General features: G+C 41.1%; 1 protein-coding gene across 2 annotated transcripts; it reads right to left on the reverse strand.

The window, feature by feature from the left end:
* Positions 1 to 1,485: 1,485 nt before the first annotated feature.
* LOC148069074 (ras and Rab interactor 2-like) lies at positions 1,486 to 10,605 on the reverse strand. 2 transcript variants are annotated; one of them, XM_087802499.1, is made up of 7 exons: positions 10,477 to 10,605; positions 9,633 to 9,708; positions 8,243 to 9,367; positions 6,784 to 7,092; positions 6,574 to 6,705; positions 6,346 to 6,509; positions 1,486 to 2,215 (listed from the first exon to the last, which is right to left on the reverse strand). In XM_087802499.1, exons 2-7 carry the CDS (start codon positions 9,649 to 9,651, stop codon positions 1,736 to 1,738), a joined length of 2,229 nt encoding a protein of 742 aa, XP_087658625.1. In that variant the 5' UTR covers positions 9,652 to 9,708; positions 10,477 to 10,605; the 3' UTR covers positions 1,486 to 1,735. The 2 variants fall into 2 exon arrangements, with proteins under 2 accessions (XP_087658625.1, XP_087658626.1); XM_087802500.1 differs by lacking the exon at positions 9,633 to 9,708 and having other exon boundaries at positions 10,477 to 10,573.
* Positions 10,606 to 10,914: the final 309 nt, after the last annotated feature.

The following is a 10,914-nucleotide window of genomic DNA, read 5'->3' on the forward strand; positions in this document are numbered from 1 at the left end:
TTTTAATTACAATTATTCAATATTTTTTATAATTAGTAACGTTTTAGATTCAGAATTAAACAATTCGAGGCGTCAACATTATTATTTTTTTAAGCATTTTAATTTCAATATTAATCATTTTAAATTCCATTCATTACAAGTACAAAATGAGAAAAACCAAAGCAAAGATAAAACGAGCACGTTTTGAGTTCATTCTCATCTGTCTAAATAAGAATAAAATGTACATTAATTACCTAATATAATCTTCTACTAATATGTCTTCAAATCAGTTGAAGTTGATAAATAATCATAATAAAGCTTTAGAAACATAATGCTGGTCATGATGCTGCTGTGTTTGTCTCCATGTTGTCTTAACCTTTTAAAGTAAGTATTTTAACTGTGTATTGTTCTGTTGTTTAAGTACCTTGTGACCCTGGTCTGAGAAAGATCTTTACAAAATAATACTTTCTTACTGTTTAAACGACTGCAGAAACAAAACACTTTTTCTGGTTCTGCTGCTCATTCCAACACGTTGTTTTGAATATACAGTCGAGGCTGGTGATGATTTTGGTTCCAAACATATGATGAACTTAAATTCAGAGCGAAATGTTTGTTTCGTGTTTCGTGTAATAACTGCATCATTATGACTGATATGCGTTAATCGACCAGTAGGGGGCGGTACTGTACTTGTGTTTGAAGACAAGTTCATCATGATTCTAGTGATCGTGGAGCGAATGATTGAATGATTGAACTCAAGTCATTATTACCCTTCAGTCTACATTATGTTTTTTATACGTCCATCAATTTCAGTCTTTGAAGACATCGAAGTTTCTCAACACGTCCAATACTAATTAGTTTTCAAAACAACACTGAGTATTCATTACGTCAACATAAATAGTTTTAATTTCTTTGAATTTTCATCTTAAGTAAAAGATCAATTTACTATTTTTCAATTCAATAAATGAACAAAACACTAAAATGCAACTTAATAATACTTAGTTCAAGTCAATGAGCTTTTAATTTCCTTTAAAAAAAAGAAAGAAAATATATTGTTTATGACTAATAATAACTACTATGTTTGTATTGTCATCATATTTACATACTTAAAAACAAGTTGACTTGGTATTATTTGTACAAAACTACCGTTTGTACAAAAACAGTCATTGTTGAATAAATAATAAAATAAAAAATTAAAAAAATTATGTAAATAAATGAGAAATATAAATCATCATCTGTACAATCTTTAAAAAGGTACCAGTTATTTAGCGAAGTAAAACGTTTTTTAAATGCCTTGGTGTCCAGCCATAGTCAATAAAGTTCAATAAATAAAGTTTAAAAAATAAAATATTATAATTTATAAAAATAAAGTTTAATAATAATGGTGTCAATAAAGTTCTACCCAACTTATAGACACACAAATATCTCTGATCTAAACGTCTCCTCATGACAAATACATGTAGAACAGAATAAATCATGTCTCTGTCGTGTATTCATATAATTAACAAAACTTCATTTATTATGAAAAAACACAATACTGACAGAACAACATGTAAAGGCGTCTGTTACAAATACAGCTAAAGACTAGTTTTAATCCATGAAAAACTACAACGGCTACATTTAAAAGAACTACATTCAGGATCCGACGCCACTGACTTCACTTTCAAACAGATGTTTCCAGCAGTGATCAGATCTTCAGCAGGAAGGACAGTCAGTTGTGTCTCTTCAGGACAAGTGTCTCTTCAGGACAAGTGTCTCTTCAGGACAAGTGTCTCTTCTTCTCACACGCTTGGTCCTCGGCGTCCTGAGGGTCCACGTCGCTCGTGGACTCGGAGCAGACCTGTGAGACCCAGGCCGCCGCGGCCCGGCTGCAGGACGGCGTCCGAGGCAGGTTCCCCTCGTGACCCCGAGGGTCCGACGACAGAGACGTGTCCTCGAAGGAGGCGATGGTCGCGGGACGGACGTCTCCGCCGACCTCGCGGCGGAACACGAAGCAGAAGTGAGCGGGTCGAGCGAAGCTGTAGAACTGAGCTTTGATCTGCTGAGGACAAGCGTCCGCCGCCAGACGCCAGCTCCTGTCCTCCGTCCGCAGGAAGAGGCCGTAGCGTCCCGGGTCCGACACCTGGAACTTGAGGGCGCAGAGATGCAGGACTTCCTGCGTGGTGGTGGACGGACCCACGACCAAGGTCTTGGCGGTGCAGCCGCTGGGCAGCTCGTGCAGAACCACACGAAGGTAACACTGGAAGGACAACAGAAGAAGAAGTGCTGAGTCGACACATCTGAGCAGAGCTGCTGCTTCAACGTGTCTGAGACGAAACTTGAAGCTAAAGTTTGTCTGGAACAGTTTCCTCGAGTCAGTTTGGTTCATGATGGAGTCGCTTCTGTTATATTGAGGGTTTAAGTGTGTGTGTGTGTGTGTGTGTGTGTGTGTGTGTGTGTGTGTGTGTGTGTGTGTGTGTGTGTGTGTGTGTGTGTGTGTGTGTGTGTGTGAGATGACATCATGAGGGTTCTGATGTGAGAGTTACTGCCTTGACTGTGTTTTCTAAAGTTCAACTAATGTGTGTATTTGTGTGTGTTGTTGTGATGTGTGACTCTATTGTATCACCAGTGTGTGTGTGTGTGTGTTGTTGTGATGTGTGACTTTATTGTATCACCAGTGTGTGTGTGTGTGTTGTGATGTGTGACTCTATTGTATCACCAGTGTGTGTGTGTGTTGTTGTGATGTGTGACTCTATTGTATCACCAGTGTGTTTGTGTTGTGTGACTCTATTGTATCATCGGTGTGTGTGTTGTTGTGATCTGTGACTCTATTGTATCATCAGTGTGTGCGTTGTTGTGATGTGTGACTCTATTGTATCACCAGTGTGTGTGTTGTTGTGATGTGTGACTCTATTGTATCATCAGTGTGTGCGTTGTTGTGATGTGTGACTCTATTGTATCATCAGTGTGTGTGTGTGTGTTGTTGTGATGTGTGACTCTATTGTATCACCAGTGTGTGTGTGTGTTGTTGTGATGTGTGACTCTATTGTATCATCAGTGTGTGTGTTGTTGTGATGTGTGACTCTATTGTATCACCAGTGTGTCTGTGTGTTGTTGTGATGAGTGACTCTATTGTATCATCAGTGTGTGTGTGTGTGCGTTGTTGTGATGTGTGACTCTATTGTATCATCAGTGTGTGTGTGTGTGTTGTTGTGATGTGTGACTCTATTGTATCACCAGTGTGTGTGTGTGTTGTTGTGATGTGTGACTCTATTGTATCACCAGTGTGTTTGTGTTGTTGTGATGTGTGACTCTATTGTATCATCAGTGTGTGTGTGTTGTTGTGATGTGTGACTCTATTGTATCATCAGTGTGTGTGTTGTTGTGATGTGTGACTCTATTGTATCACCAGTGTGTTTGTGTTGTTGTGATGTGTGACTATATTGTATCATCAGTGTGTGTGTTGTTGTGATGTGTGACTCTATTGTATCACCAGTGTGTTTGTGTTGTTGTGATGTGTGACTCTATTGTATCATCAGTGTGTGTGTGTTGTTGTGATGTGTGACTCTATTGTATCATCAGTGTGTGTGTGTTGTTGTGATGTGGGACTCTATTGTATCATCGGTGTGTGTGTTGTTGTGATCTGTGACTCTATTGTATCATCAGTGTGTGCGTTGTTGTGATGTGTGACTCTATTGTATCATCGGTGTGTGTGTTGTTGTGATCTGTGACTCTATTGTATCATCAGTGTGTGCGTTGTTGTGATGTGTGACTCTATTGTATCATCAGTGTGTGTGTGTGTGTTGTTGTGATGTGTGACTCTATTGTATCACCAGTGTGTGTGTGTGTTGTTGTGATGTGTGACTCTATTGTATCATCAGTGTGTGTGTTGTTGTGATGTGTGACTCTATTGTATCACCAGTGTGTCTGTGTGTTGTTGTGATGAGTGACTCTATTGTATCATCAGTGTGTGTGTGTGTGCGTTGTTGTGATGTGTGACTCTATTGTATCATCAGTGTGTGTGTGTGTGTTGTTGTGATGTGTGACTCTATTGTATCACCAGTGTGTGTGTGTGTTGTTGTGATGTGTGACTCTATTGTATCACCAGTGTGTTTGTGTTGTTGTGATGTGTGACTCTATTGTATCATCAGTGTGTGTGTGTTGTTGTGATGTGTGACTCTATTGTATCATCAGTGTGTGTGTTGTTGTGATGTGTGACTCTATTGTATCACCAGTGTGTTTGTGTTGTTGTGATGTGTGACTATATTGTATCATCAGTGTGTGTGTTGTTGTGATGTGTGACTCTATTGTATCACCAGTGTGTTTGTGTTGTTGTGATGTGTGACTCTATTGTATCATCAGTGTGTGTGTGTTGTTGGGATGTGTGACTCTATTGTATCATCAGTGTGTGTGTGTTGTTGTGATGTGGGACTCTATTGTATCATCAGTGTGTGTGTGTGTGTTGTGATGTGTGACTCTATTGTATCATCAGTGTGTTTGTGTTGTTGTGATGTGTGACTCTATTGTGTCATCAGTGTGTGTGTGTTGTTGTGATGTGTCACTCTATTGTGTCATTAGTGTGTGTGTGTGTTGTTGTGGTGTGTGACTCTATTGTATCATAAGTGTGTGTGTTGTGTGACTCTATTGTATCATCAGTGTTTGTGTGTGTTGTTGTGATGTGTGACTCTATTGTATCACCAGTGTGTGTGTGTGTTGTTGTGATGTGGGACTCTATTGTATCACCAGTGTGTTTGTGTTGTTGTGATGTGTGACTCTATTGTATCATCAGTGTGTGTGTGTGTGTTGTGTGACTCTATTGTATCATCAGTGTTTGTGTGTGTTGTTGTGATGTGTGACTCTATTGTATCACCAGTGTGTGTGTGTGTTGTTGTGATGTGGGACTCTATTGTATCACCAGTGTGTTTGTGTTGTTGTGATGTGTGACTCTATTGTATCACCAGTGTGTGTGCGTGTTGTTGTGGTGTGTGACTCTATTGTATCATAAGTGTGTGTGTGTGTGACTCTATTGTATCATCAGTGTTTGTGTGTGTTGTTGTGATGTGTGACTCTATTGTATCACCAGTGTGTGTGTGTGTGTTGTTGTGATGTGGGACTCTATTGTATCACCAGTGTGTTTGTGTTGTTGTGATGTGGGACTCTATTGTATCACCAGTGTGTGTGTGTTGTTGTGATGTGTGACTCTATTGTATCACCAGTGTGTGTTTTTACAAAACTCTCTTTTCATTGAAATATTGACATTAGAAAAATATCTTAAGCTCCGCCCACTGAAAACACTTTGTTTTTCTGGAGATTAAATCTTGTCGACCATAACCACACCCACTCTGCTGTGATTAGACAAACGTCCGGGTTTGTCACCACGTGTCATAAATCCCGGAAGTCTCCACCTACCAGGGACTCGTTGTATAAACAAAGCGGGGCGTGGTTACAGCTGGCTGGAGGAGGAGTGAAGCCATTATACTCCTGTGTTGTTCTCAGTATTATCTTGATCTTTAAAGTATGTACTTTTTTGAGTATTGTTTTGATTGTTTAAGCGCTTTGTGACCCTGGTCTCGAAAAGCGCTATATAAATAAATATTACTTACTTACTTACTTACATTATTATGTCATAATGGACTCTCGTAACCTCTCGTTCGCCCAGATTTCAAACAGGGGAGAACTTTATAAAGTAATACGTGTAAAACATGGTCATGATGAAGAACTTACTGCAATTTGGAGAGAAAGATTCAACATTTGAAACATGCAAGGGAGTCAAGAGAGTTGGGTTTTCACATTAGTTATTTCCACTTCTAGGATTGATGACACGTGGTGACAAACCTGAACGTTTGGCCAATCAGCGCGTTGTGGTTAGGGTAAAAAAAAAAGATTTAATCTCCAGAAAAACAAAGTGTTTTCAGTGGGCGGAGCTTAAGATCATTTTCTAATGTCAATGTTTCAATGAAAAGAGAGTTTTGTACAAAAAACACACACTGATGACACAATAGAGTCACACATCACAACAACACACACAAATCAATTAGATAATCTTTGATTTGAACATCTCATGTGAGGCGTCATCTCTCAACAACTTTCTCTGTAACAATAACCTGAAAAGCTCCCGCGATGCTTTGCCGCCCAGCAGGCCAACCATAGTTGTGTATGACTTTCATCGCAAGATAGATTTAAACACAACATTGTAGCAACCAATTACTAAAAAGAGTGTGTGTGGAAAGGCATCATGGGAGTTCATAACTGAGTGCCATAGTTAGTGCTTCGCACTTAGTTCTGTGATCGAGTTGAAGTTTATCTGATATTCAAATAAATCATGTGTTTGTAACTGTGGGAATAAAATCATGGAACTTTGACTGTGTTATATATAAATACTGTCATTACCTGGAAGTCTTCAATGGCCGGCGTGGGCTGCTGCGTGGTGCGTCTGCAGTGCCACTGCTTCAGAGTGTGTCGGGTCTCTTTGCTCAGAACCTTCACCACCTTCTCCTTCTTGAAGGTCCTGAGCAGCGACATGGCCCCGAAGGCACTGGTCAGGTAGTATCCACCTGTGGAAACAAAATCAACTCTTCGTTGAGGATTCCATGTTTAACATCACGTCTAAAAACGTACCCTCTCCGTGGAGCAAGGTGGGGTCCAGCAGCTCCATCATGTAGAGGATCTCGTTGTCCAGGTCGGGCATGTCGATCTGGGCCAGCACGTACGTCAACATGGGCAGGAAGTCGTCGGCGCCGCACAAGCGACCTGAGAGACACCATAAACAATGACTTGATTCACTGGTCATAATGTTATGGTTGTCGCTCATAATCACAAGACTCTCACCAGAACTTTCTTCCACGACGGTGTAGATGAGTTTGCAGACCCTCAGCAGGACGCGGACCTTCGCCTCCGGAGAGTAGAGTTTGCACAGCGTGTGGAACTTGTGTCGGATCTTGTCGAGGGTCGCGTCGTCCGGGGGCGTCAGGCCCTCCAGGTCCATCTTCTCCGGACCCTGGGTCTTGGCGAAGGACAGGTTGTCTCGGAGCTGCTGCCAGGTGCCCCGGCGCACCTGGATCTCCAGCAGGGCTTTGGACAGGACGGGCTTCAGGGGCTTCAGGAGGCACTTGTGCAGAGCTCGTTCAAGGACGTCGTCTGTGGAGAAGAGCAGGAGAGACGCATAAATATCTGACTTTAGATCAAAACATGTTCAAGAAAGTGATGAAAAACCTTGTAATAGATTCGTTTTTTTAAGAATTGTTACCACAAATGTGTATTAATCGGACTTAACCACTAGGTGGCATCTTCATTTGAAGCGTTTACCTCACAGTGCAGGTGTGTATTGGAAGAATCTGGCGATATTTATTTATATCACGATACAATATATTGTGATTAAAAAATAAATTGTTTGGTATTGCCCAAATATTTGACTCTGCTGTTTCAGAATCGACAGTCCGCATGAGTCGCAAGTCGTAACTGCTGAAGTCGACTGTATCCTCTCGTCCTCAGTCATCGGATTGTTCCTTTTGCCGCGGGGTAACGTAATGTCTGCTGCCATCTAGTGGCCTTTAAAATGAATTGAGACGAAAAATGAACAAAGGTGGTGAACATTTAAATGTTAATTAAATGAATTAATAAAATATATATTTTAATAAATACTTTATAGAAATTTAAACCTATAAAAACGATGATAAAAAAATTGTAATTATTATAATAATTATTAAATAAAACTGATTCTAATCAATACAGTTTCATGAAAAGAAACATCATGATCAATAAGGTAAGGTAAGGTAAGGTAAAACTTTATTGCTCCCTCAGGAAAGTTTTATATCATCTTATACTTATTATATACTTATTGTTAAAATACAGCAGCTATGATTTAAAAAAGATAATAGTATTGGAGCAGCAGTAAAACCAGCAAATACAAAAAAAAAGATAAATAAACAGAAAACAAAAATATCCCCCAATAATACATAATTAAAACATTGTATTATTGACTAAATTGTTTTAGTCTTAAGTGTGTATTATTGGGATGTTTTTTTTAATTCTCATTTTTACTGGAGTAACTTCTTCTTTTCAGGAATCACTTTAAAATTCCAACATTGTGACATTAAATATCTGCTGGTAAATGCTAAAAAACAAGGGCGCCACCTAGAGGTTTTTATCATCAATAGATTATTAATTTTGAGTTATACTACTTTAAAATGAAAAAACAAAACAAAATAATTCAGAACTATAACGACTTCACTAACACACAACTACAGCTGAACGCACAAAGGTAGCAAAATAAAAGGGTCAAACTGACCCAGACGCTCCTCCGGGATGAGACTGGAAACGCTCTCGGACTCGGAGCTGTGTTGAAGGTAGATCTTCATCTGCGTGATGAACTGACGGACCACCTGGAGGAGCTCCTCGCCCGAGGCGTAGCACTGGACCGCGGCGCCCTCGTGCATGAAGTCCAGGAAGTCCCTCACCAGGGACCCGAAGTAGGAATCCTTGTCCCGCGACAGCTCCAGCACCTGCTGGACCAGCCTCTTCTCCGGGGTCAGGATGGAGTTGAAGACGCCGCTCACCGTGTGCAGGTGCTTCTGCAGGGCTCTGGGCAGGATGGAGGACGGTTGTCTCCTGCTGGGCTTGAGCGGCATCTTCGTCGCTTCACAGTCACGTTCAAGGTCGAGGCTGTAACTCAAACAGTTGTCAATGTCTTCCTCCTCCTGTAGGGGGCAGTAGGACAGTGGCGAGAAGGGTAGAGACAGAGGGAGGTGGGTGTCAAGGTCCTCCATGGTGGGGGGGCAGGGGTCGTGAAGGTCGGGGAGGAAGAAGGCCGTGGACATGAAGGGACTCAAGGATCCAGAGGAATCGTTGAGACTAGAACCATAGAGACTCTCCTCGAAGCTGTCCTCGAACCCGTCTTTGTCCATCTCCGAGGACGTCCTGGAGGCCGTCGAGGAAGAACCCGGGTTACGACCGGACACCTGGGGAGGAACGCTTGGATCTTCATGGTCGGAGGAAGACGCCGCACTGCTGTCCTCCTCGCTGGGAGGAGAGCTGGACGGACGGAAGGATGGAGGCCGAGAGACGTCGGATGTCTCCGAGTGAGAGAACTCTGAGGAGGACGAGGACGATCGTTTCACTTTGTCCAGTTGCGTGTCTGACCCGGTGTGAGTCCAGAGGGAGGGGAGTGTGGACGACGCACAACGATGGTCAGCACTGCTGGGGGTCACCAGGAGGGTGAGGGTCACGTTGAGATCCTCGGCGTCGGACTGGTGCAGTTTGGCGAAGAGGGGGTTCAGAAAGTAAAGTGCGCCGTTGGACTGGAGGCACTTTAACTCGGACGGGGCGCGAGTCTGGAGCTGGAGGTTCTGAGGAGTCGCCCCGACAACCACGGTCGAGGGTTGATGTCTGGAAGTCTTTCTTCTGTGCCAGAGACCTGCAGGATCAACACACGGATCATGAACAAACGATTGTTCTCACGGCGAGGAAGAGATTAATTAAAGAGATATTTCACCCAAAAAATGACCAATTTTACTCATTTTTTTTTGGAGTGACAGGCAGAAGTGCATATATATATATATATATATATATATATATATATATATATATATATATGTATGTAGTCTATGTATGTCACTCTGAAGATTCTGCCAACCCTTGACCTTTGGGTGAACTATCATTTGAAATAAAAAAAGACAGACCTGCAACATTATTCTGCATCTCTCTTGTGGAGGAAATATTTATTCTCAAGTACTCAGAGGTTAAGGTTGACCATCCCTTTGAAAGAGAAAAAGATATAGGGGTCAGTTTTGGGAAACAGTTCCTATAAAGTGCGATGTAATTAAATATATTATCATTGTTACACAATTTCAAAGACACAGATGATGGTAAATAAATGATGATGTTTTATATTATATTATATTATGTGGAAGTGAACGTGACCGAACAAGAAGTTCTAACTTCCCTTTATGGACAGATTATTACCAGTATAACCGCTTGAATAATAATGAATAATAATAACAATAATAAACAAACTATTCTCATGGTCACTTCACTTCTGAGATGTTTGGAGAGAGAAGAGAAGAAACACTTGTCGGTCTGTCATTGTCAGACGGTCCCTGAGTGTCTCACAGACGCGCTTTATTCCCGTGACAACAAAGAGCTGCAGTGAAAACACACACTTCACACACACTTCACACACACTTCACTTTATGGCGGTTTATCAACGTTCACCTGATAAAAGGTTCATGAAAAACACACTCGATAAAGAAGCTGCTCGTAGGAAAATATTCTCACTTTCTTTACCGAGTTAAACGAAACTCAGATCGAGTTAAAACATCCACAGAAGTCAAAACTGATTTACAACTTCTCAATGACAACAATACTGTCTCGAGTATCGATCCAGTTACACACACACACACACACACACACACACACACAAACACACACACACACACACACACACACTCACACACACACACACCGTCAGCCTCATTTCCTCCAATGGAAAAAAAGTTTCGATGGAATAAAAAGAATGTTACTCACCTCTCCTCGCAGACATACTATTACTCTACTAATAATGTTCTTTATCGGATCATTTGGTTAAAATAATTCCCACGACGTACGTAAAGAAAGATCGTCAGTGTTGTTTGTCCAGTGAGATAAGAAACCTCCGGTCCGGTTCTTTTCAAAACAAAATCCTGGTAGTTCAAAAACCTCATTCGAGAGTTACAAAATCAATAAACAACTGACGAATACATGATTTTAACTCATTTTTAACCACTCTGTGATCATACTTTCGTAAATGAATGCGCACTATTAGAGGAAGTTGTATTTTTATTCTTGCGCGAGCTTTTATTTTGAAGGCCATTATAATGAACTTTCACTATTTTTAATACACGCACGCAATGATCCATTCATAACTTCTGAGGTAGAATCTAACGCAAGGTCACCTTCACAGACACAATGTTTTACATTTAAGTG

Source organism: Callionymus lyra, chromosome 11 (assembly GCF_982586985.1).
Source record: "Callionymus lyra chromosome 11, fCalLyr1.hap1.1, whole genome shotgun sequence".
NCBI classification, from domain to species: domain Eukaryota; kingdom Metazoa; phylum Chordata; class Actinopteri; order Syngnathiformes; family Callionymidae; genus Callionymus; species Callionymus lyra.